Source organism: Pleuronectes platessa, chromosome 17 (genome assembly GCF_947347685.1).
Source record: "Pleuronectes platessa chromosome 17, fPlePla1.1, whole genome shotgun sequence".
NCBI classification, from domain to species: domain Eukaryota; kingdom Metazoa; phylum Chordata; class Actinopteri; order Pleuronectiformes; family Pleuronectidae; genus Pleuronectes; species Pleuronectes platessa.
The window spans coordinates 22,954,229-22,982,010 of NC_070642.1; the positions used below are offsets into that span (position 1 = coordinate 22,954,229).

Below are 27,782 nucleotides of genomic sequence, written 5' to 3' on the forward strand. Positions count from 1 at the left end.
ATGTTGTCGACGAAAACAAAGGAGGAGCCTGTACATGTGACGCGTTCCGGAGCCGCCATGTTTCTCTGGTCTTTAAACAACAGGGGGCCTTCCTGCTCATCCTGCGTCCAATCAGAATGCTCCCTGGATTATTTCACTTCCTGTATGTGACAGTGAGCCACTGAGATACAAGTTTGTCTTCCTCTCTTTATGAAAGACTTTAATCTTTCAGTTTGAGAGCAGGACCTTCACCTCTGCCCTCACGTTCAAGAGAGGGCGTCCAAGTAGAGTAAAACTAGATTTAAATATTTAACAGCTCTTTTGGTAACTTGTAATTAATAACATGCTCCCTGATGATTGTAATAAATTAACTGACCTGTTTTGACTCCTCCTCAAAGGTGTCTCTCCCCCTGGAACCACACCCCTCCCCCCCAGCTGCGACTCCCCTGGACTGGGCTGCCCAGGTAGGGAAATCAAGCCTCCACTCTGACCTCTGACCTTACTGCTCCTGGTAAATACAAAATGGAGGCTGATATCAGCTGATCAAACTGTTAGTGACCAACTGTTTAAATATGATTTGAGTCATAGCTTCTCCTACTTTTCCTTCGTAAGTAACAAGAAGTGGATTCATTTCATCCCTTTGACTAAATGAAGATGGATGACCAGGAAACCGATCCTCTTTATATACAGTCACTGATCATCTTTATATACAGTCACTGATCCTCTTTATATACAGTCACTGATCCTCTTTATATACAGTCACTGATCCTCTTTATATACAGTCACTGATCATCTTTATATACAGTCACTGATCCTCTTTACAGTGCCTTGCATAAGTATTCACCCCCTTTGGACTTTTCTACATTTTGTCATGGTATAACCACAGATTAAAATTTATTTCATCGTGAGTTTATGTAATGGACCAACACAAAATAGTGCATCATTTGGAAGTGGGGGGAAATATTACATGGATTTCACAATTATTTACAAATGAAAATCTGAAAAGTGTTGAGTGCATATGTATTCACCCCCTTTACTGTGAAACCCCTAACAAAGATCTGGTGCGACCAATTGCATTCACAAGTCACATTTGCAAGTCACATAATTAGTAAATAGGGTCCACCTGTCTGCAATTTAATCTCAGTATAAATACACCTGTTCTGTGACGGACTCAGAGTTTGTTGGAGATCATTACTGAACAAACAGCATCATGAAGACCAAGGAGCTCACCAAACAGGTCAGGGAGAAAGTTTTGGAGAAATATGAAGCAGGGTTAGGTTATAAAAAAATATCCAGAGCTTTGAACATCTCTCTGAGCACCATAAAATCCATCATAAGAAAATGGAAAGAATATGGCACAACCGCAAACCTACCAAGAGGAGGCCGTCCACCCAAACTGAAGAGTCGGACAAGGACAAAATGAATCAGAGAAGCAACCAGGAGGCCCATGGTTACTCTGGAGGAGTTGCAGAGATCCACAGCTGAGGTGGGAGAATCTGTCCACAGGACAACTATTAGTCGTCTACTCCACAAATCTGGCCTTTATGGAAGAGTGGCAAGAAGAAAGCCATTGTTGAAAGGGATCCATAAAAAATCCCGTTTGGAGTTTGCCAGAAGCCATGTGGGAGACACAGCAAACATGTGGAAGAAGGTGCTCTGGTCAGATGAGACCAAAATTGAACTTTTTGGCCTCAATGCAAAACGCTATGTGTGGCGAAAACCCAACACTGCCCATCACCCTGAGCACACCATCCCAACAGTGAAACATGGTGGTGGTAGCATCATGCTGTGGGGATGCTTCTCTTCAGCAGGTACAGGGAAACTGGTCAGAATAGAGGGAAAGATGGATGGAGCCAAATACAGGGAAATCCTTGAAGAAAATCTGATGCAGTCTGCAAAAGACTTGAGACTGGGGCGGAGGTTCATCTTCCAGCAGGACAATGACCCTAAACATACAGCCAGAGCTACAAAGGAATGGTTTGGATTAAAGAATGTTAATGTCTTAAAATGGCCCAGTCAAAGCCCAGACCTCAATCCAATAGAGAATCTATGGCAAGACTTGAAGATTGCGGTTCACAGACGGTCTCCATCCAATCTGACTGAGCTTCATCTTTTTTGCCAAGAAGAATGGACAAACCTTTCCATCTCTAGATGTGCAGAGCTGGTAGAGACATACCCCAAAAGACTTGCAGCTGGAATTGCAGCGAAAGGGGGTTCTACCAAGTATTGACACAGGGGGGTGAATACTTATGCACCCAACAGATGTCAACTTTTTTGTTCTCATTATTGTTTGTGTCACAATAAAATTTATTTTGCACCTCCAAAGTACTATGCATGTTTTGTTGATCAAACGGGAAAAAGTTTATTTAAGTCTATTTGAATTCCAGTTAGTAACAGTACATAATGGGAAAAAGTCCAAGGGGGGTGAATACTTATGCAAGGCACTGTATATACAGTCACTGATCCTCTTTATATACAGTCACTGATCATCTCTATATACAGTCACTGATCATCTTTATATACAGTCACTGATCCTCTTTATATACAGTCACTGATCCTCTTTATATACAGTCACTGATCATCTTTATATACAGTCACTGATCATCTTTATATACAGTCACTGATCATCTTTATATACAGTCACTGATCCTCTTTATATACAGTCAATGATCATCTTTATATACAGTCACTGATCATCTTTATATACAGTCACTGATCATCTTTATATACAGTCACTGATCATCTGTATATACAGTCAATGATCATCTTTATATACAGTCACTGATCATCTTTATATACAGTCACTGATCCTCTTTATATACAGTCACTGATCATCTTTATATACAGTAACTGATCCTCTTTATATACAATCACTGATCATCTTTATATACAGTCACTGATCATCTTTATATACAGTCACTGATCATCTTTATATACAGTCACTGATCCTCTTTATATACAGTAACTGATCCTCTTTATATACAGTCACTGATCCTCTTTATATACAGTCACTGATCATCTTTATATACAGTCACTGATCCTCTTTATATACAGTCACTGATCATCTTTATATAAAGTCACTGATCATCTTTATATACAGTCACTGATCATCTTTATATACAGTCACTGATCATCTTTATATACAGTCACTGATCATCTTTATATACAGTCACTAATCATCTTTATATACAGTCACTGATCCTCTTTATATACAGTAACTGATCCTCTTTATATACAGTCACTGATCCTCTTTATATACAGTCACTGATCATCTTTATATACAGTCACTGATCCTCTTTATATACAGTAACTGATCCTCTTTATATACAGTCACTGATCCTCTTTATATACAGTCACTGATCATCTTTATATACAGTCACTGATCCTCTTTATATACAGTCACTGATCATCTTTATATAAAGTCACTGATCATCTTTATATACAGTCACTGATCATCTTTATATACAGTCAATGATCATCTTTATATACAGTCACTGATCATCTTTATATACAGTCACTGATCATCTTTATATACAGTCAATGATCATCTTTATATAAAGTCACTGATCCTCTTTATATACAGTCACTGATCATCTTTATATAAAGTCACTGATCATCTTTATATACAGTCACTGATCATCTTTATATACAGTCAATGATCATCTTTATATACAGTCACTGATCATCTTTATATACAGTCACTGATCATCTTTATATACAGTCACTGATCATCTTTATATACAGTCACTAATCATCTTTATATACAGTCACTGATGAATCTGTACGATAATCACAATCTCGTCATCTTTACACCGACGAGCCGGCTGGGTAATAAACTGTTCATATTATCTACTGAAGTGCTCAGGGTGTGGAACCCTCAACCTACTGCCAGAGCTATTTTATTCTCCCATGACCACAAACATATTTAATACATGTGAATCCAGTGGAAATCGAACTCTCCACCTTGGCAGCATCACTTCCACACACTTTCCATCTGGCCTCACAGGATGCTGGCCCGGCTGTCAGCCTCTGCTCAGTGCACCTCGTTAAAATACCTTCGAGTCCGACTGCCCCAAAGTTCCCCTGAACCCCTCCGGCTGCTCACTGCTGAAATGGCTTCTGGACATCTTGTCAGGGAGAACGGTCTCACCTCCATCGGGCCTGGGTTCGGTTCGCAGAACCTCCACGTTCCCACAATCCCTCAAAATATTCAAGCCTCACAAATACTGTCAGACTATTCTGAACATGTATAATTGAAGGTCTTGGTTTGAAAAGAGAATGAGATGAGGGAGGGAGAGAGGAGTCGGGACTGAGAAGAGGACGGAGGCAACAAGAAGAAGAAACAGTGGAAAGATCCGACCGGAGGGAACGATAGAGTCAAAGAGAAATGAGAGAATTAGATTTTCAGAAGTTTAACAGACTCAGAAGAAAAGATTTAAAGTTCAGACGATTGTATTTTGTGTTAATGTCAGAAAATATCTAATCCTTCTCAAGTCACATGATTCATGGGAGTATTTATTCACAGTCTGTTTTCATTGTTCTTTGTAACAACTTTTCCTGTAGATTCACCACTTTTTTTCCAATTTGTTTTTTTTCCAAATGTGTATAAAAACCTAGATGTGTACAAGGTGCATAGAGCCACACATGGAACATGAGAATGTAGAGACGTTTTTCTCGTGTCTATCGGAGACAGAGTTTAGATCTTTAATTTGGGTCTTTGGCTTCTGCATGAAGCCAAAGAAGAAACTATATAAAAGAACAGATTCCTGAAAGGACACACTCTGCTCGTATGTTCTTCATAATAAGGAAAAAGCTGCAGAAATATTTTATTTTTGAGTGTACCGTCTGCTGCTCCCTGTGGGAAAGTTTGTCCCCAGACATGATCTGATTATGACATTTTCCTGAAATTAACCTTCTGTGTCCTGAGAGGATCGTACGTGAGGAGCCTGTGTTTTTATGCTGCTGTTCAGACCATCAAGCCAATGCCATTAAATCTGGAAAACTGTCTTAGCACCAATCGTGGAGAATAGAAAGGAACCTGGAGGTCATGACCTTGAACAGTAGCTGAGGTCCAACTGACCATGTGACCTAACCCCCGTTTCCCAAATATCAGTTCTCACACTATCCTGAGCTGCGGAGGCCTCGAGGGAACGTTTCCTAAAGGTCGGTTCCTGTGGGACTCGTGAGAGGAACAGAGTCCAGCCAGTCAGCTCAGTTCACAGACTATAAATTACTACAGCAAGCCAACAGACCAACAAGCCACAGACCAAAGGGTCAACAGACCAACAAGCCAACCGACCAAAGGGTCAAAAGACCAACAAGCCGACCGACCAAAGGGTCAACAGACCAACAAGCTAACAGACCAACAAACCAACAGACCAAAGGGTCAACAGACCAACAAGCCACAGACCAATGTGTAAACAGACCAACCACCGGTCGGAGATTCCAGTTAACACAACTTATTATTTTGTATTTCTTTACATTCACTGCAAACTCTCTTTAAAGATTGTTCAGTAAAGAAGCAGCTTCACAGCTGTTCATCATCCTGTGCATCTTTCTGCTCCTCGTGTCACTACGACCAGCTGCTCCCTCTCCTGCCACCTCCTCCACCCACTCCACTAACACCATCCATGCTACTAATGCCAGCACCCACGGTAAGCGGCCCTGCCCTCCACCTCCTCCTGCTGCCTCCTCCTCCTCATATCCTCCTTTTTCTCTGATACAATCTTGTTCTAATGTCCTCCTCTGTTACCACCTCCTCCTGCTGCCTCCTCCTCCTCATATCTTCCTGTTCTTTTGCCTCTTTCTCCCTCCTCCCCTCATTTCTCCTGCTCCTCTCTGAACCCACTTACAGATCATATCTGATGTTCACTGACTTTTCTATTCATTTTGGATCCTTGAGTTTTGACACAAGTTCGTTTTAGTCCTGTTCTTTTTCTCTTTTAACTCCTTTCCTGTACATTCCAAGATTTTATATATATATATGTATATTATATATACATATATATATATATAATTCATACAGTTACAGTCCATTACCCAAAACAATTATCCCTACTGTCAAATAGGCTTCTCCCATAAAGATTAAGATACATTTGATACTGAGCCATAACCTTTGAAAAACCCATGATAAGCCATTCAGAGCTATTTTAATTAAGTATCAAGTAAAGTAGGTCATCAAGTAAAATGCTTAATTATTATTTGTTCACTCTGTGATTCAGTATCTTCCTGAGAAAAGAGTCAGCTTCTGATCAACTGACACATGATTGAGTTCAAGTCAGAACAACTGACACACACAGACATGGATGGATGATTATAGATATGGATGATGGTATTAATTAAACGTGAGTTCATCAATACTGAATTCATCTGGGACTGTGTCTTTCTGAAGAGTTTCTGAGTTGAGAATGAATTAGATTTATGAATATTTGACATATTCTAACACATGTCACACTAATTACTGCTGAGACGTATCATTGAGCGTATCTGAGCTGCATCAGGCGGCTTCCTGTTCCACCTGTGGTCGCTCTCGTTCTGCTGCATTCTTTTCATTTGTCCATCTCCAGTCCTCCCTCCCATCACTCCATCTTCACCCACCATCCCTGCCACTAGCTTGTCTCTAACCATCAGTACCACCACTCCCAGCACAGCCAGCTCCTCCTCCTCTGGTAAGGCTTCGTCTGCTTTGCTGCTTTGTTGAACTTCGAGTATCACCGGACATTTGAAGGCAAAAAACAGAATCAATTCAAAAAACGACCAAATGTTTCAGGGAAGAAAATCAAACCCAAAGTATTTTCACATTTTAGGATCATTTGTTTCTATCTTGACATCTTTGTTAGTGCTGGAGTTAGCATGCTAACCAGTTAGCATGCTAACCAGTTAGCATGCTAACCAGTTAGCCCCGCACCAGAGAGAGCCCCTTTAAACCGTGATCCCCATGGTAACAGCCAGTGCCATTTCCATTTTAAAGTAAACTGAAGAATCACAAAAACTGCTCGTCCCGAAAAAATGTTATAGTTGACAGTGATTTATCAGATTAGTATTTGTCATGAAAATACAAAAATCAAAACACACAGACTGAGATTCCTCCATTTATTCACAGGAAGTAGCTTCTCATTGGTCGTTTAACTGAGTCTGTAAAAACAGAAACAATAAAAACCAGAGCGACTCCAATGAGCTTAGTGGGAAACTCAAGAGACTCGATGGTGGTTCTGTCCCTGTCACGTTCCTTCTTACTGTGCTAACCAGTCCCCATCACTTCTAACCAAGCTTCACACAGCGGGACAGCACGTAGCTAACCGTCGCTAATGTCAACAGCTAACACTGAAATCAGGCTTCTCGATTTGTCCAGTTGCTGAACCTTAACAATCATTTTTATATCTAGAAATCAAACTCACTTGTATTTAGAGAAAAGACACAGCTAGCATCCATCCGTCTATTTTCGGACTGAGGCTAGCGACAGAGAAGCTAGCTCCTCTGGTGAGATATAACAGTGACCATACACTTTTATTTTAAATTTGATTTTAGGTTTCAGGTGTTGAATGTGACCTGCTCTCAGTTTGGTTTATATCGTACCTGCAGCATGTGTCTTTTTACGCTGACTTGACATCATGGATTGTTTATTTCTTCTGTAGCTCAACAGACAACCAGCAGCACAACAACCGTTTCACCTGCTCCCACTAACATCCCAGCTACTAACCCCCCAGCGCCTGGTAAGAGCAACAGCATCGCTAACACTCAAAGGGAGTTTGTATCTGGGTTCTGACCACAGGCTGAAAACAAAGATGGGCGACATGACAGCGCCCTAAAGGTGAAGCCAAATCCTCTGTGTCGCCCTCTGGTGGCTGGCTGTCGTACATATGATCACCTCCTCCATGTTGGTGGATGGGGTTAGAAGGTGAACTTCACGTTTTCCTCTGAAAGTCTCATTTCCTTAGTTGTCTTTTGACTTCAGTTTTTCACGTGATTTGAAGTCAGAATGTGATTAAAAACATGGAGGCTGTAAACACATGCTGTGTTCATGTGTTTAGAGTTTTAACAACATCTTGATATAATGATAACGAAGAGCAAAAATAAAAGATCAGGTGAGCGACAGATTCATCATTTAAACATTAAACATACAATCTGGACTCTCGACAAGTTCACCAGTTCACATTAAAGCTTCTGTGCTTGTGTGAATTGTTTTATCACCAATGACGTCAACAACTTGTGAGAAAAAACCGTTTGGTTTGAATGAGTTATTTGCTGATATATAAACACACACAGAGGAATCAGAGACGCGTCGTCCATCTTTAATTACAGTCTCTGGATCAACATTTATAACTGAGTAAACAACCTGAGGTAATTAAGAAGCTGGGAAATCTAATAAAGTTTATATCTTCAACTGATTAAGAGCTCATTTGTTCGACCTTTGCTAGTATGAATATGAAACTCCAATGACGTGCATATTTATCACCTAATTCTTTATTGCTTAGTCTTCTTCAACAATAAACCAGGTGTCAGTGTTTGAAACGACTTTTATCGATGATAAACTTACAAGAATCTGAAATCATGCATGATCAGACTTTATGCCTATCAATGGTGTAACCATGGCAACAGTGATGTTATTAAAGCTAATATGCATTAAGTGAATTTCGCCTTATTAACGACTAACAGCCACTAACATAGCTGTATCATCGCCTCCTGCTGTCTGAGGGATATACTTACCTCTTGTCATTCGTTTGATTTCTCATTAGAAATGAATCAGTCTTGTTTTATACTTTTACTAAACTGTTGCTTGTTCCTTGATGTTTTGTGATTTATTTAAATTGAGTTTGTTTCATGATCGTCTACGGTCCCTGGAGAAGCAGCTTCCCCTGTTATGGTTCTTTCATTTGATTCCATAAAACACCCTAACCCACTCATACACATCTCATATAGAACATATACGATCTTAGATTGTTTAATATTTCTGTCAGAAACCTTCTCAGTCCTGAATCTTTTCTCTGATAATCAAAGAAAAAAATCATCGTCAAATCAATGACTTCTAACACTAACAATAATTGTGATTATCTCAAATAAAGCTCTGTTGTGTGCATTGTTTCTGAAGAGAACATTTTATGACTTTTCTTTGTTATGTGTAACCTGTTCTTTCTTAACGATGGCTTGGTTCTATGTCCCGTGTCCTGGTCACAGCGAAGGAGACTCCTGTGAAAACCAAAGCTCCTTCTGCTCCGGCTGCTCCTGATGCTGCCGTCATTAATCTTCAGAAGCCTGAAACCATTACCTCCCAGTTCAGGCCGTTGGCCGGCGGTGCAGCTGCTCACGACAGGAGACTGAGGCATGTTTTTGGTTTACCTGCCGCTGGAGGAGCTTCTCATCATATGTCCCTTGCATCCAGTCAGTCCAGTTCCCCTGGTCCTCGACATGCACATCATCCTCCAGCTCCACGTGAATCCACTTACCCTCGACCGTCATCCTTCTTCCCTCGGCCCCAACGCCATCGTAGCTCCAAGACCTCCCTGGGGTTCATCTCCACCCCTCTGGTCTGGCAGGGGAGGAAGAGGCCAACAGGAGGGAGACATCCAGCTGCCACCAGAGCGACACCCAGTCCACATGTGGTTCACATCACGAAACCTGCTGTACCACCGGTCAAATCCACGACCAGGCCCACGTATACTACACAAACAAGTGGACACAAACACACCCCTGCTCCTGGGTTGAGAAACGCAACACGTATTGGATATGTGGCGAATACAACTGGTCACCCACATGCATCAACTCAACCTACATCACGACCAAGCTTTCCTGCAAACACTGAAGACTCAAAACTCGACCCAGAATCTGGAGTGTCATCGTCATCAGCCCCTGGTCAGGAGTCGCCCACATGGCAGCGTAGAGAGGAGGCCTCGGACACTAACAAGTCTTCCTCATCTTCCTCGTTGCTTTCCTCATCCTCTGCACTCAGCAACAGAAAGAACAAACCGGCAGTGCCCCAGACGTCACCACGAAACACAACGGTTGCTCTGGATGACCACACAGATTCTCTGGAACCGCTGGCTTATGAATATGCATCGGGAACGGACCTGTTTGTTTATGATGTGTCTGATCTCACAGGTGAAGATGGAGCCTTCAGTTTGTATGAATTCGACGCTGCCTACTCCTTGGAAGAGCCGGCCACTGTCGCTCCGACCTTTTTCGGCCCTGAGGCTAAATTCAAACATGGTGTACTTCTTCCTCCGGTTACGCAGCCCTACGCTACTTCCCTCAGAGGAAGCCAACATCTGCTCAGCCGCTCTGACGACTCGGACAACCTACTGAGTGGCTCCACAGCCGGAAGGGAGCTTCCTCTGGCCGGCTCACAAGATGGATTCTCATTCATCAGCGGCTCCCAATCTCCTACAGTGACTTTGACAGGAGCTCAAACTAACCACAGGGTTTCAAGCAGCACTAGATCGAGTGGACGGCGTCCAGATGAAAGTCCATTCTCAATCTCTGCCCCTCAACAACTGGCTTTCCAACCATTGCCCTCTCTCTTCATTCCCTCCCTTCCTCCCTCTGTATTGATACAGCCGACTCCGTCTCTGCCGTCCTCGGCTTTGACCTCAGACAGTTTCCATCAGCAGATCTTTTCTTCCTTCGAGTCGCAGGAGGAAGACACAACAAAGAAATCCTACTCCTCACTTTCTTTAAAGCCCCTGGACAGTGAAACAAACGTGGCTGGAAGTGATGTCGAACTTGTAGCAGCCAAAAGTCTCCAGATTAACAACTTTCATACGAGTGCAGGTATATTCACACACATACACTCGTCAGTGCACTTCACTCTCCATAGACCTTCACTCTTCTCCTCTCCTACTCCTGTTCTTCCAAAAACGTCTCTTTCTAACTCTTTAGTGTCTCCTCTTCACCTCCATTCGCCGTCTCCTCCTCCTCTGTCGGCGTCTACTCCCCTCACCTCCTCTCATGCCATCACTCTCCCTGGTCCCTGGCCTCCTCCTCCCTCAGCTGCTCCTCAGCAGCCTCCCTTCTCCCCATCCTCCCCATCCTCCCCTCTTGGGCCGGCTGAGGGAGAACCTTCAGAAACAGACGCTGTTGTTGAATCTGCTCACGTTCCAGAGTCAGATGGAGTTGATGTGAACCCTCAGTCGTCTTTGTTGTCATTTCTGTCTCTGTCCCCAAACCTTCAAAGGGACTTTCTTGTGACAGCAGGTGACACAGCGTCCTTGTTGTCACTTCCTCTTCTCTCTGAATCTCAGAAGCCGGTCGTCGATGGTGCGCTGCTCCCTGAATACCTCCTGCTCTCTGCTGAGAGGTCGGGTTCTGCAGAGCTCTCTGATTCTCAGTCAGGTCCATCAGTCTATTCCATTGGGATTTTCTCCTCTAGTCAAATGAATCCCAATCCCTCCAGATTATCTGTGGAGAATCTGGCAGCCAGTTCTGTGACACTCACACCAGATTTACCAAATCAAATGCTTCCTGCTCGGCCTCAGGTGTGGTCGTTCGAGCCCCAGTTCAATTCTTCATTGGTCAGTACGTCGGTTGGCTCTGATCAGAGCGGTGCGACCCTCCCAGAGGAGCCTGATCTGCTTGAATCCCAGTCACCAGATGGAGGTCGGGCCTCTGAAGGCACCCTGGTGCTGCTCCAGGACAACATGGATAGAAGGGAACCATTTCTCTCTGCTTCTTTGTCTGCCTCTTCTTCCCAATCTTCAAATCCCGTCCTTTCAACTTTGAGTTCCCTGTTCCATCGCGTTGACAACCTGCTGCTCGCTGCCACAGTGATGCAAGCTGCTCAGGGGACAGGATGGGCGGGGGGGGAGGACACTGCAGCGTCCTCTTCCTCACCCTCCCCTGACCCAGAGGTTGACAACTCTCTCATCTTTCCTCTGACCTCTTCATCTGGGTCACAGTGGAGTCTGCAGCCAACTGTCTCCCACCCTGATGACCAGGTGAACACCAACACAGCCTCTGGTGCTCCCAGTAACTCACAGGCACTCACCCACTTTAATGATGGGTCCAATCCCCCCACTCCCCCTTGGTCGATGCCTCTTGTCATAGCACCTACCCAGACTCTAAGCAGCAGCCGGGCTACACAACCTGGCACAGCCCCCCCCCTGTACGCCTCAGGGTGGGATCACATTCACCCCTCGGAGCTCCTCGGCCGTCTGATCCCTGCACATGGTCCAGTGCTCACACACTCAGGAGCTCAGGCTCATAGGAACAGGGTTTCAGATGCAGAGATGAGTGACAGGCCTGAGCAGAGCAAACCAGAGACACCTGTCGCTGAGCTGCAGCAGCAAACATCCCACTTCATCTCCTTTACCCCCCGTCTTCTTTTACCCTCGATTGGTCCTTCACCTTCTCTCACAGCGACCCTCACGCCTCCCTTTTTCTCTCTTCACATCTACCCTATCTATTCTTCCACCCCCGGCTCCCTTCCTCTCACGTCTGTCATCACACCATCTTCCACTCATCCCCTCTCCAGCTGGGTGCCACTGCCAGCACTGTCTGCCAGCATGGCGGAGGCAGAGATTGGCTCCTTGTCGCCCGCTCTGGCGGCCGCTGGCTTCCTCCTGCCCACAATCACCCAGTCCCTCCTGGACAACCATTTACATTTCCCCCACACCTCCTCCTCATGTCCTATTAGCCGTTCAGCAGAGTCACAGCCTATCACAGCTAGCCAATCACTTCCTCCTGGCCGAGCTTCCACGTCCACCGAGGATAAATTGAATTTCAGCCTTGTTTCAGCTGAGCTGCATGACACAGATGAGTTTTTGGCGGAGCTCACAAACAACTCACAAACTTTGGAATCTTCTAATTTTGTCGACGGCACGGTGTCCTCCCTCGAGGCGTCCAATACTCAAAGTACTGCTGGGACACATGTCTCTACCTTATTTGACCCTGCAGGTGTTGTTCCAAAACTCCACATTGCGGAGGAGCGTGCCTCAGCTGTGGCTCTGTCCTCAGCAGTGAACACCAGTCACAGTGTTACTCAGGACGTAGTGTTGAATGCGCCAACAGACCGTCAACCTAACCAAAGTCCTAATCCAGATGTTGCTCTGGACGCTCAATCATTTCCTGTTGAAATGAAAATAACATCCTCCCGCTCCACTTCTGAGCCCAGTTATCAGACAAGCTTTACACCGTTAAGACTTCCCACTGCTGCTCCAAATATCCTCCCGCAGACCTCTGGCCTTAATGCCTCCTCTTCTACCGCAGCCACCAGATCCCCTGCAGGCTCCTCGACCGATGCCCCAGATCGAGGCTTCATATCTGGGCTTGCAGAGCTCCCACCTCCTGTGAGTGGCAGCCACTCTGCAAACACAACGGGCTTAGAAAACGTCTCCAAGTCCAATACTGAGACTGTTCCAACACTCAAAGCCTTGGTGCCCAATGAAATGACAAACAACACAAAGGCTAGAAACGCTACAACTTTGACAGAAAATGGAAACCTGGAGGCGTCTCAGCGGAACGTGACCGGCAGCAAACCATCGCCACATCTCGGTGTGAATGCAGAAACTTCAGCAAAGTCAAATTCTACCGTTTCGAAGACGAGTGTGAACTCAGGTCCGAGCGTGTCGAATCACAGCGGGAGTCAGAGCTCAGGAGCAAACGACAGTGTCCATCTTTCCCCTACTTTACCTGCGGACGCCATTGTGATCACAAAGAACTCTTCTCCTTCGACTTTCAGCAGCGGCCTCAAGAAGGTCACGGTTCATCCGACCCACGGATCTCCAACTGTGGATTTAACTGCCAAACCCTCAGTGCCATGCCAATGTAAACAACGCTTTCATTTTACATGTCTGTGTGGACTGTCATCGGGGAACAGTATGTCATGCAGTAACAAAAAACGTAGACGTAGAGAATTTTAAAAATCAACAGTAGCAACTTGTATTAAGTCTTAAAACCTTGAGCCTCAGAGTCGGGGCATCAGAGGAACGTCCATGCATTTGGAACCTGATGTTCAACCGTCACATGAACATGTAACACAAGTGTCCACATATTTCTGGCCATATGTGGTAGAAAGAAAAAGACTCTGTGGAAATGTGCAGCTCAATGAAAACAGGATTTTAAGACTGAATACAGGATCAAATTCCTCTTGTAGGTGGTCGGGTCGATGTAGCTGCTTTAGACACTTCTCTCTTTGGGCTTTAACTGTCAATCAGGTGGATGGTTCAACCCCTCAGGTATCGGAGGCTTCTGATTGGTTTGTGATGATTCTGTCGGATATCAACTTCTCAGTCAGTCTGTAGAACTGACCTGGTGCTTGTAGATATAAAGATTGTAATGTTCTATTCTTACTGTTTTTCTTCTTTACCTGTATTTCCTCTCTTGTATCTGTCCATCATTACATTACCTCATGTTCCTCCTTTTCTTTTCATTCACACTCTGTTGTTTCTGTCGGGTTGGATCCGTTCGGCTTCTGGGTGGAGACGTCTGCTCGCTCACTGATCAGCAGCCTGACTGACATGAAGTCTGACTGCAGCCTGCAGCGTCTCCACCAGAAGTGATGGATGCAGCTCCACGTCTCAATGGCTCTTTAGCGTTTACTGTGGGTTTTAGGTACTGTAGTGACACCTAGTGGCCAATGTTATGCATAGCAGGAGAGCTGAGCACTTACTCCAGAGGAGAAAACTCACATCTTTAATAATCAAGACTTATTAAAGATGTTTTATGGGTCTTTTGACGCACAAATAAAACTGGTTGAGGAAAGGATCACCTGGTATTCAAATATCGGACCGATGGCACGTCACCAAGTGTTTTATTCTAAAGTAAGAAAACTGAGACAATACAGAGAATAAAGGAAGGAAGTTATAATTTATTATTTAAGTGTCTGTCCTGTTGTCAGATATATTATAATTTATTTTAAATATGTATAATGATGGTTCTCTCTGGCTCAGAGAGTTTATAAGTAAAATGAACATTTGAAGGAAATAGTTCATAGGTAACAATAAGTTTGTAATTTAACACGTGTGTGGTTTCCAACATCGTTTGGTGCTCGACTGATTCTATTGGCTGAGAACATTTAGTAAAACTGGTTTCTACTGAAGTAGATTGTCGACTCCTCTCCTGTCATGTGACACGGGCCTGCTCAGGAGTAGTGAAATACAAAGCTCTGTTATCTGTGTCAAACGGTTTCTCTCTCTCTTTGTCTCCAGAGGAGTTGTTCTACCGGATTCATTTTGTGGTGAGCGACGGCGGCTCGGCATCGAACCCGAGTGACGTGGAGCGAGCTGTGGTTCTCTGGGTGAGTTGAGTCCAGCATAGTTCTGCAGCTCTGTCACTCTGCTGTCACTCTACTGTTACTCTGCTGTCACTCTACTGTTACTTTACTGTCACTCTGCTGTCACTCTACTGTCACTCTACTGTCACTCTACTGTCACTCTACTGTTACTTTACTGTCACTCTACTCTCACTATACTGTTACTCTGCTGTCACTCTACTGTTACTCTACTGTCACTCTACTGTCACTCTACTGTCACTCTACTGTCAGTCTACTGTTACTCTGCTGTCACTCTACTGTAACTCTACTGTCACTCTACTGTCACTCTACTGTTAATCTGCTGTCAATCTACTGTTACCCTTCTGTCACTCTACTGTCACTCTACTGTTAATCTGCTGTCAATCTACTGTTACCCTTCTGTCACTCTACTGTCACTCTACTGTTACTTTACTGTCACTCTGCTGTCACTCTACTGTTACTTTACTGTCACTCTACTCTCACTATACTGTTACTCTGCTGTCACTCTACTGTTACTCTACTGTTACTCTGCTGTCACTCTGCTGTCACTCTACTGTCACTCTACTGTTACTTTACTGTCACTCTGCTGTCACTCTACTGTCACTCTGCTGTCACTCTACTGTCACTCTACTGTCACTCTACTGTTACTTTACTGTCACTCTACTCTCACTATACTGTTACTCTGCTGTCACTCTACTGTTACTCTACTGTTACTCTGCTGTCACTCTGCTGTCACTCTGCTGTCACTCTACTGTCACTCTACTGTTACTTTACTGTCACTCTGCTGTCACTCTACTGTCACTCTACTGTCACTCTACTGTTACTTTACTGTCACTCTACTCTCACTATACTGTTACTCTGCTGTCACTCTACTGTCACTCTACTGTCACTCTACTGTTACTCTACTGTTACTCTACTGTTAATCTGCTGTCACTTTACTGTCAGTCTACTGTCACTCTACTGTCAGTCTGCTGTCACTCTACTCTACTATCACTCTACTGTCAGTCTACTGTCACTCTACTGTCACTCTACTGTTACTCTACTGTTACTCTGCTGTCACTCTGCTGTCACTCTGCTGTTACTTTACTGTCACTCTGCTGTCACTCTACTGTCACTCTGCTGTCACTCTACTGTCACTCTACTGTCACTCTACTGTTACTTTACTGTCACTCTACTCTCACTATACTGTTACTCTGCTGTCACTCTACTGTTACTCTACTGTTATTCTGCTGTCACTCTGCTGTCACTCTGCTGTCACTCTGCTGTCACTCTGCTGTCACTCTACTGTCACTCTACTGTTACTTTACTGTCACTCTGCTGTCACTCTACTGTCACTCTGCTGTCACTCTACTGTCACTCTACTGTCACTCTACTGTTACTTTACTGTCACTCTACTCTCACTATACTGTTACTCTGCTGTCACTCTACTGTTACTCTACTGTTACTCTGCTGTCACTCTGCTGTCACTCTACTGTCACTCTACTGTTACTTTACTGTCACTCTGCTGTCACTCTACTGTCACTCTACTGTCACTCTACTGTCACTCTACTGTTACTTTACTGTCACTCTACTCTCACTATACTGTTACTCTGCTGTCACTCTACTGTCACTCTACTGTCACTCTCCTGTTACTCTACTGTTACTCTACTGTTAATCTGCTGTCACTTTACTGTCAGTCTACTGTCACTCTACTGTCAGTCTGCTGTCACTCTACTCTACTATCACTCTACTGTCAGTCTACTGTCACTCTACTGTCACTCTACTGTTACTCTACTGTCACGCTGCTGTCACTCTACTGTCACTCTACTGTCACTCTACTGTTACTTTACTGTCACTCTACTCTCACTATACTGTTACTCTGCTGTCACTCTACTCTTACTCTACTGTTACTCTACTGTCACTCTACTGTCACTCTACTGTTACTCTGCTGTCACTCTACTGTCACTCTACTGTCACTCTACTTTCACTCTACTGCTACTCTACTGTTACTCTACTGTTACTCTACTGTCACTCTACTGTCACTTTACTGTTACTTTACTGTCACTCTGCTGTCACTCTGCTGTCACTCTACTGTCACTATACTGTTACTCTACTTTCACTCTGTCACTCTACTGTCTCTCTCTGATGTCACTCTGCTGTCACTCTACTGTTACTCTACTTTCACTCTGCTGTCACTCTGCTGTTACTCTACTGTCACACTGTCACTCTACTGTTACTCTGCTTTCACTCTACTGTCACTCTACTGTTACTCTACTGTTACTCTGCTGTTACTCTACTGTCACTCTGTTACTCTACTGTCACTCTACTGTCACTCTACTGTTACTCTGTCACTCTACTGTTACTCTACTGTTACTCTACTGTCACTCTGTCACTCTACTGTTACTCTGCTTTCACTCTACTGTCACTCTACTGTTACTCTGCTGTTACTCTACTGTCACTCTGTCATTCTACTGTCTCTCTCTGATGTCACTCTGCTGTCACTCTACTGTTACTCTACTTTCACTCTGCTGTCACTCTGCTGTTACTCTACTGTCACACTGTCACTCTACTGTTACTCTGCTTTCACTCTACTGTCACTCTACTGTTACTCTACTGTTACTCTGCTGTTACTCTACTGTCACTCTGTTACTCTACTGTCACTCTACTGTCACTCTACTGTTACTCTGTCACTCTACTGTTACTCTACTGTTACTCTACTGTCACTCTGTCACTCTACTGTTACTCTGTTTTCATTCTGCTGTCACTCTACTTTCACTCTACTGTCACTCTGCTGTCACTCTGCTGTTACTCTGCTCTCACTCTATTGTTACTCTGCTGTCACTTTACTGTTACTCTACTGTCAATGTGTCACTCTACTGTCACTCTACTGTCACTCTACTGTCCCTCTACTGTCACTCTACTGCCACTCTACTGTTCCTCTGCTGTCACTCTACTGTTACTCTACTTTCACTGTGTCACTCTGCTGTTACTCTGCTGTCACTCTACTGTTACTCTGTCACTCTACTGTTACTCTACTTTCACTCTGTCACTCTACTATCACTCTACTGTCACTCTACTGTCAGTCTACTGTCACTCTGCTGCCACTCTACTGCCACTCTACTGTCCCTCTGCTGTCACTCTAATGCTCGACTTTGATGAATTCTGAATCTGATGGTATTTGTGTTTGAGCTTGAATCCATGTGTGTGAACATGTATGTTCTGTGTACACGTGATCACGTGTAGCGTGATGATGCCGTGTTTCCTCAGCTCCTGCTTGTTGTTGGACTGATCAGATTTGTTTTCTCGTTTCAGCTCAATCAGACGTTTCAGAACTGGACCCACTCTGTCTCCGTAGATCACGTCCGGTAATTCTTCATCTTTCAGTTACTAACGACAAACAAGAGCATGAAGGAGCTTTGTTATCGTAACAGACTTTAGACGTTCAAATCTTTTTCAATCTTTGTCTTCACGTGGTGTCTTCTGTCCTGTAATGACGTGTCTCTCACTGCAGAGTCCAGCAGGGGGCAGCGAGTGGAGGAAACCCCACCAGGTAAACACATCATGTGTTGTATGTTCTTCAGATGTGACTCACATTCTGGTTCTTTCCTCTTTCAGCCCAAACACAAGCATAATATTTACTGGAACATATGCACATGCAATTTAAGAATTATGAATAGATATTGCGTATATATACATGTGAAAATTCATACATAAACATACATGTATTTGTATAGATGTGCAATACACGTATCGCACAAACATATTATTGTTTTTACTTAATATTTGCACATGAAACAAACATATATTACAGCAAACATATATATATATGTACATGTATATGTATAAATAGTACAGCTCCGGTTTGTTGTCCAGTTACTCGTGTCAGGCTCTGCTGGTTTATTACTTCACCGCTAACGAGAGTCTGGCTGAAGCTGCTGTCTCCACCCGGCTGAGCAGCAGAGAGGGACTCATGGCTGCCGCTGGGCTGCAGATCAAACACGCCCCCGAGGACGTTCAGTTAATAGGTGAGGAATCGAGTTCATGCAGGTGGAACAACAGAGTTTAACAGTGAGTCTGAACAAGATTCTGTCCTCAGCTCATTTATACAGGATTTGATATTGAAATACAAACTTGAGCTGTAAACTAAATTAAAAATGGTATATTATAATTAGTTTCCATCATATTTATTTCATCATTTATCCAAAACTCTGAGATAACTTCTGGTTCCTCTACGGACAGAAAACTGTCCAGAGGAGAATCCTCTCCCGTACCGCTGGCCTGAGAGTCGACCCACTGTGACCAGGCACCTGCCCTGTTTCCCCAACAAGGACCAGAGCACGTCCAGGACCTGGTAACACACACACACACACACACTCACACACACACACACACACACTCACACACACACACACACACTCACACTGTGTTATTGTCGTCTCTCCCACAGTTTGATCAATGCTCAGAACTTCTCCTCCTACTGGTCAGCTTCCGACACCAGTAACTGCACGGACATCGACACCATCGAGGTGTCAGCAGGTAGGTTCAGCCAATCAGTACTGACACAGGTGAGGTCAAAGGTCACATCAAACACAGTCTGAGGATGTGTTTCACACCTTGTTCTGCTCGGTCTGAGCCAAACCAGGCGTGAAAGGTTCCAGACAAACGGATCCAGATATAAAACCAGGTGGTCACATGACAACGATTCAAAGTTCAAAGTTCAAACTGAGTCAAACTGAAGAAAAGGGTCAAAGGTCAAACGCTGTGTTGTCTGTTGTCTAGAAAACGCAGCTGAGGTGGCGGAGCAGCTCGCTAACATCACCAACACGGAGCTGCCCAGCGAGGAGGTGGGACACTCTGTGCTGTGGTCCTGGAGACCTCCTCCTGTCCTCCTGTCCTGCTCCTGTTCTCCTCTCCACCTCCTGTCCTCCTCCTGTCCTCCTCCTGTCCTCCTTCTGTCCTCCTCCTGTTCTCCTCTTCACCTCCTCTTCACCTCCTCCTCCTCTCCTCCTCCTGTTCTCCTCCTGTTCTTCTCCTGTCCTCCTCTCCTCATCCTGTCCTCCTCCTCTCCTCCTCCTGTTCTCCTCCTGTTCTTCTCCTGTCCTCCTCTCCTCATCCTGTCCCTGCCTCTCCTCCTCCTGTTCTCCTCCTGTTCTCCTCCTCTCCTCCTCCTCCTCTCCTTGTCCTGTTCTCCTCCTCTTCACCTCCTCCTCCTCTCCTCATCCTGTCCCTGCCTCTCCTCCTCCTGTTCTCCTCCTGTTCTCCTCCTGTTCTCATCCTGTCCTCCTCCTGTTCTCCTCCTGTTCTCCTCCTGTCCTCCTCTCCTCATCCTGTCCTCCTCCTCTCCTCCTCCTCTCCTCGTCCTGTTCCCCTCCTGTCCTCCTGTTCTCCTCCTCTTTACCTCCTCCTCCTCTCCTCATCCTGTCCCTGCCTCTCCTCAGGTGTCCAAAGTGGTGTTGAAGGTCCAGGAGCTGGTGAACGTGGCAAAGATCAACGTGTCGCTGGCGAACACGGTGATCACCATCATCTCCAACGTGATGAGCAGCTCGGAGACGGCGCTCGCTGCCACGTCCGAGAGGTACGCTCCATCTGCCTGCTCTACTGTACTCTACTCTACTCTACTGTACTCTACTCTACTGTACTGTACTGTACTGTACTGTACTCTGCTCTACTGTACTCTACTGTACTGTACTCAACTGTACTGTACTCTACTGTAATGTACTGTACTGTACTCTGCTCTACTGTACTCTGCTCTACTGTACTCTACTGTACTGTAATCTACTGTACTGTACTGTACTCTGCTCTATTGTACTGTACTCTGCTCTACTGTACTCGACTGTACTCTACTGTACTCTGCTCTACTGTACTCTGCTCTACTGTACTCGACTGTACTCTACTCTATTGTACTCTACTGTACTCTACTGTACTGTACTCTTCTGTACTCACCTGTACTCTACTGTACTTTACTCTACTGTACTCACCTGTACTCTACTGTACTCTGCTCTACTGTACTCTGCTCTACTGTACTCACCTGTACTCTACTGTACTTTACTCTACTATATGCACCTGTACTCTACTGTATTTTACTCTACTGTACTCTACTCTACTGTACTCACCTGTACTGTACTCTTCTGTACTCACCTGTACTGTACTGTACTGTACTCTAGTGAACGTGTGTCTCCTCCCTCAGGGCTCTGAAGACGGTGGACGAGCTGGTCCAGAAGATCGAGTTCGAGGGGCCGTCCCTCAGCATCAGCTCCAGACACTTGGCTCTGGGGATATCGAACCTGAACGTCAGCACGTTCAACGGCACGTCCTTCAGCGCCTTCATCCCCCCCAACGCCACCGACCCGCAGGTAAGACCCGAGTCATGAGACCTGAGTGTGACGGGAGGAGGAGGTTCTGACGTGTTGTCCTCCAGGTGGTGTTCGAGTCGGAGCGCCTCCACCCTCTGGCTCAGGTCACTCTTCCGTCCTCGTTGCTGTCCAGCGTCTCGCTGAGCGAGTCCGACCGGGCGTCTCTGTCCAGGATCAACTTCATGTTCTTCAAGAAGACCAACCTGTTCCAGGTGAGTGCCGCTGGCCTCAGATCAGCTGAGAGACGCTGGTGAGGTGAGCAGTGTGATGAATGTTGGTGGTGTTTCCAGAGGGAGCAGGACGGACGCTCTCTCAGCAGCTTCGTGGTGGCGAGCAGCGTCGGCAACTTGTCCATCAGGGACCTGACGGAGCCGGTGGAGATCCACATCGCTCACGTGTCCCAGCAGGTGTGTGTTCCACAACATGAAGGCTTCTGATCTTACTATTATTATCGTTATTGTTATTGTGCTGTTTTAAAATATTTATCATGAAATAAAGATGTTTTAAGATTATTTTCATTTGAGTCTAATTTCTATTGTTTATTTATTTTTCAGACATCTTTGTATTTATCATTTTTCTTTTAAGTCATTTTTTAAATTGTTAATCTCTTTTAAATGATTTGACTGTGCACATGGTCAGAGTTGTGTTGTCAGGTCAGAGTTGTGTTAGATTGTGTCAAAAAGAGATGAACAAAGTGTGTGACTGAAAGCTGATGTTGTGTCTCTGGTTTCCTGTCAGTTCTCCTCCCGTCCAGTGTGTATGTTCTGGGACTTCAGCTTCAACAGTAAGTTCATCTCACGTTTCTGAAAGCTGTCAGTGCTTCATTATTATTTATGTAATGTGATGTAATATCATGCCTCTCTGCTGCCACTAGATGGCGGTGGAGGCTGGAACGGAGACGGCTGCAGAGTGTCCAAAGAATCCAGCGTCAACAAAACCATCTGTCTGTGTGATCACCTGACACACTTCGGCATCCTGATGGTACCACTGTGTGTGTGTGTGTGTGTGTGTGTGTGTGTGTGTGTGTGTGTGTGTGTGTGTGTGTGTGTGTGTGTGTGTGTGTTGCTGACGCAGCTCCATCAGACTGGCCTCCATGTTTCTTATTATAAGATTATTATTCTTTAAAGAAGTTATTTTATATATTTTATATTTATATTGTAAACACAGTTCATGGAGAACGTCTTGAGGGAGAAATGTTCACTTGGACACGATGACCTCATCAAGCTGAAAGTACCAGGAGGTCCTGAGCTCTGATCCGTCCACGTGTCCCATCATGTCTCTGTGTCCCGGCTTCACTTCAGCAGCATGTGAAGCATCTGAATAAAGATCAGTGGCTCTGAGAGCTCCACGCACTGCAGCTGAAGAAAACACACATGCAAGTACACAAAACACAAGCAAAGGAAGAAACATCTTCATCAATTTGACAACACAACACAACACATTACAGAAACGCAATGCAAATATGTGTTTCCAGGGGACACCTAAACGTGATGGACACAAAAACGTCCAATGCGTTGTGTTGTGTTGTCAAACTGATGAAGATGTTTTCTTCCTTTGCTTGTGTTTTGTGTACTTGCATGTGTGTTTTCTTCAGCTGCAGCGCGATGAGCTCCCAGTGAACAAAGAGACCTGATGACTCCTCTCGTCCTGAACACTGATCAACAAAGAGCTGGAAATATGTTCCACTCCAAATTGTGTCTGAGAAACAGTTTAAAATTGTTCTGAAATGAGCCGTGTGCGTCCAATGTGACGTGTCCTGATGTGATGGACACAGAATCAGATCTGTTGTTCTAGTTGTTGAAGGAAAACGTGTAATGTTAGTTTTATTTGAGCCTTTGACATCGTCCCGTTCTGCTCAGTGTTTCTCTGTCTCCCCCTGCAGGACATCTCCGGAGTTTCAGCCCACATCGACTCAAGGAACAACAAGATCCTGACCTTCATCACCTACATCGGCTGCGGCATCTCCGCCATCTTCTCTGCCGCCACGCTGCTCACCTACATCGCCTTCGAGTGAGTGTGGTGCTCGGCTGCAGGGACAGGATCTGTGTCTCTTTATTTAACAGCTGAGTCTCATTATTCATGATCAGTGTCTAATATCACACGTGACAACACAGCAGGAGAGAGTTCCACTGTGAAAAGCCTCCAGAGACACAACAGGCTTCAAATAGGATTAATATATATAAACACACATGTTCATATGTTGTAAAGGAGCAAGTATTCATATATTCAGACGTGATTAACAGTATTGTAATAGGCTGGAAGGCATTTCTATATTAATGTAAATGAATGTTGGAGAGTCGTGTTTCTAGACAGGTTGAAGAGCAGATCTTCATAAACAGATCCACAGAAACACCGTCAGAGAGCAGCTGACCCGAGGAGGAGGAGGAGGAGGAGGAGGAGGAGGAGGAGGAGGAGGAGGAGGAGGAGGAGGAGACCAAACCCTGAGACTGAAGTCCTCTCAGCCTGATGACACTTGTTCTTATTCCTCCTCTGCAGAAAGATCAGACGTGACTACCCGTCGAAGATCCTGATGAACCTCAGCACGTCCCTGCTCTTCCTGAACATGTGCTTCCTGCTGGACGGCTGGTTGGCCAGTCTGGAGAAGCGCTGGCTGTGCTTGTCCGTGGCCGTCTTCCTGCACTACTTCCTGCTGACCTCCTTCACCTGGATGGGCCTGGAGTCCGTCCACATGTACATCGCCCTGGTCAAGGTCTTCAACACCTACATACGAAGATACATCCTCAAGTTCTGCATCGTCGGCTGGGGTGAGGGGCCCATGACCACTGGCTCTAATCATAACAGAACTTTATTCAACTTTATCACAACAGAACTTTATTCAACTTTATCATAACAGAACTTTATTTATTATTATACAGATGAAATTGATCTTCTTTGGTGAATGTCAGTTTAGTAAATCTCTGCTTCACGTTCCATCCCTGACACGTGCAGCTTCCTCCGCTGGCAACATGCAAATAGAAGGATTGTGTTGTGACTCTTGAATCATCACTGAGTTGTTGAGCAGCAGCAGGAAGGAGAAGCTGATGATGATTGTGTGTTTGGCTCCAGGCCTCCCGGCGCTGGTGGTGGGGGTGGTCATCGCGGTGGATAAGAACTCTTACGGGCTGCAGGAGTACGGCAAAGGAGAGTCAGGAGACGGGTCCTCCGAGCTGTGAGTGGTATCAATATATATATTTAATATATGTGTGTATTTTATCAATCATTTGTCAAAGTTAATGCCAGAAGATGGAAGAATCAAATCAAAGGTTTTGGAAGGTGTTGTTTTTGAGGGAGAACTTGTTTGTGTCTCAGGATCCAGATGTTTACAGGATGTGTGTAAATGAGTCGCAGCCATAGTAACAGCATGAAAGACCAATTACACAGTCTCACCAGAGATCTGGGTGTTATTGTGCATTTTGACCTGAGTGTGTGTGTGTGGTTGTCTGTGTGTGTGTTTGTGTGTGTGTGTGTGTGTGTGTGTGTGTCTGTGTTGTGTGTGTCCTCAGCTGTTGGATCCAGAGTCCTGTTGTGTTCTACACCACCTGTGTGGGTTACTTCTGTGTGGTGTTCCTTCTGAACGTGGCCATGTTCATCGTGGTGATGCTGCAGATCTGCGGCCGCAACGGCAAACGCAGCAACCGCTCACTGCGAGAGGAGGTGAGTGACCTCTGTGACCTCTGTGACCTCTGTGACCTCTGAGACCTCTGAGTGGGACCTCTGTGACCTCTGAGACCTCTGAGTAGGACCTCTATCATTCTCTCCATGAGACAGTTTAACATTTATTGACGATCAAGCATCTCGACCAAAAGTAAACTTGTTTTTAAATCATCAAATAAAACCAACTGTTCAGAAACAACATCAGTGAGAAAAGAAACAACTGAAAAACATTTATTTAACGTGTAATTTGATTTTTTATTTTTATTTTTCCAACTTAATAAATAAATTGTAACATTGAGTGGAGATTTATGATCAGAAGACATGTGGAGTTTATCCTCTGGACAGTTTGACCTGGTGTTTTCTAACGATGTGGTGGTTCTGTGCTGGTTCTGTGCTGGTTCTGGTGGATCCAGGTCCTGAGGAACCTGCGCAGCGTCATCAGCCTCTCCTTCCTGCTGGGCATGACGTGGGGCTTCGCTCTGTTCGCCTGGGGACCCGTCAGCCTGGCCTTCATGTACCTCTTCGCCATCTTCAACTCGCTGCAGGGTAGGACACACACAACCGTCCACGTGAGGAGGAAGAGCACAACCAGCTAGAGCCTGTAGTGACGTCTGCTCTGTTGTCCCATGTGGACTCGGTCTCTGCTGAGCCGAGGACTTTCCGATGTCTCCTCATTGACATCTGCATATTTTCGCCCCGAGGCATTGATCATCAGTTTAGGGTCGTGAAGCAGCAGATGATTGTTTATGGGACACACATGGAACCTCTCACAGGATCAGCTGTGAAGGAGCTTGATGATGAGACACAACATAAAGTGAGGCCGAGGTCGTTTCCATTTCCATCTTAACATTATACCTGAAACCTCTTTTACCCTAACCCGTGTGTGTCATGAGCATCGTGAGCGTTTTGAGTTCCCATCATGCAACAGCTGCTAGATGTGTCGTGATTTCCAGCTCGTCTGTGTGGAGTTTTCTCCTGATGATGTTTTCTGGGCATTAAACTGTCCCGTAAACCAGTTGCATTCACATCATGTGATCAGAACCAGCAGGTCACCCTGCAGCGGCTCCACAGCCTCTGGTTGAATCTGTTTCACCAGCTTCAGTATCTGTGGTTTTCTAAACGAAAGGATTTTAAAGATGTTTTTAGTTTTTCTCTCGACTGACTTGAACAAGCGAGATGGCTCCTCCCACTTCCTGATAAAACTCCTCCTACTTGTCCATCTTTCATTTATCAGTTTGCAACGAAGGCTTCTCAGATAACGAAGCTTCAACAGGACATGAACCTGACGTCATGTGATCAATATCCTGCACATGGTGTTGATCCACGTGAAATAAACAACTGATGGTAAAAGTTGACCCAGCGAGAGGGAAACACACACACACACACACACACACACACACACACACACAGACACACACACACACACACACACACACACACACACACACACACACACACACACACACACACACACACACACACACAGACACACACACACAAATAGACCGGCTGAGCCTCTGAAAGAATGAACATAGTTCCATCAGATATCACACACACACACACACACACACACACACACACACAGCTAACACCCAGTTCCAGTACAACAACAATAGAGTGAGGCCCGATCCAGGGACTGATCACAGAAGGGATTTAAACACACAAGCTGCTGTTTGAGGTGTGAGGCCAGCGTCACATAGACCTGCTCGTTTCACTGTCGCTCACTTGTGTTGTGATTGTGTTTCCGTTGTGTGGCTTTTGTAGTTATGTTGGTTTTGTCTTTACAAAGGGATCTGAGATATCTCCAGTGTGTTCCACCTGTTCCTTGTGTCTGTCCAGGTCTGTTCATCTTCATCTTCCACTGCGCCCTGAAGGAGAACGTCCAGAAGCAGTGGAGGAGATACCTGTGCTGCGGCCGGTTCAAGCTGTCGGACAACTCAGGTACCGTCCCCCTGTCCGTCCACCAGCTCGTCCCCGTCTCACAGGAGTCCTGTCCACTCCGTCTGCTGGACTCCCAGCAGCAGACCTTTTATTAAAAAATAAAAGCTAAGTCACTTCGGCTTTGCAGCTAATAAAAAACAGATAAAAAGGTTTGAGCAGGAAGTCGTTAACTTCGTCTGCTCCTGAAAGATCAGCCCTCGATAAACCTGGAAGCAACACACACTGCAGGTGTGCTCATGTTTTCATTGAGGCTGATGTGCACAAGCTCACACACATACACACACACACACACATATATATATATATACCAAATATCTTAGTTCTGTGATAAATGGAAGTAAACAATCGATGTTTATTGATGTAAACTTTTATCTTTTATTTGTATGTTCCTGAAACCAGACTGGTTCCCTCTGGACAACATGTCTGTGTCACTGGTTCTGTTCCATGACGTGTGGACTGATGGTTGTGTGTGTGTTGTGTGTGTTGTGTGTGTGTTGCAGACTGGAGTAAGACGGCCACCAACAACACCAAGAAGGTGAGCTCAGAGAACCTGGGCAAGTCCCTGTCGTCCAGCTCGTTCGGCTCCAGCACGGCCAACTGGACGTCTAAAGCTAAAGCTACACTCAACCCGTTCAGCAAGCGACACAGCACCACAG

General features: G+C 45.1%; 1 protein-coding gene across 1 annotated transcript; it reads left to right on the plus strand.

Annotated features, from left to right (window-relative positions):
• adgrg6 (adhesion G protein-coupled receptor G6) lies at window positions 1-27,782 on the plus strand (the record flags this gene model as incomplete). The annotated part of the gene is given in 23 exon segments (XM_053444801.1): window positions 1-30; window positions 212-263; window positions 378-443; window positions 15,117-15,205; window positions 18,491-18,543; window positions 18,690-18,728; window positions 19,052-19,203; window positions 19,418-19,529; window positions 19,626-19,714; window positions 19,958-20,022; window positions 20,617-20,753; window positions 21,366-21,531; window positions 21,597-21,743; window positions 21,822-21,938; window positions 22,270-22,315; window positions 22,406-22,512; window positions 23,414-23,541; window positions 24,028-24,296; window positions 24,598-24,700; window positions 25,035-25,185; window positions 25,599-25,731; window positions 27,025-27,126; window positions 27,627-27,782. Coding segments are annotated over 23 exon segments (2,509 nt in total), but the record flags the coding sequence as incomplete, so codon positions are not given.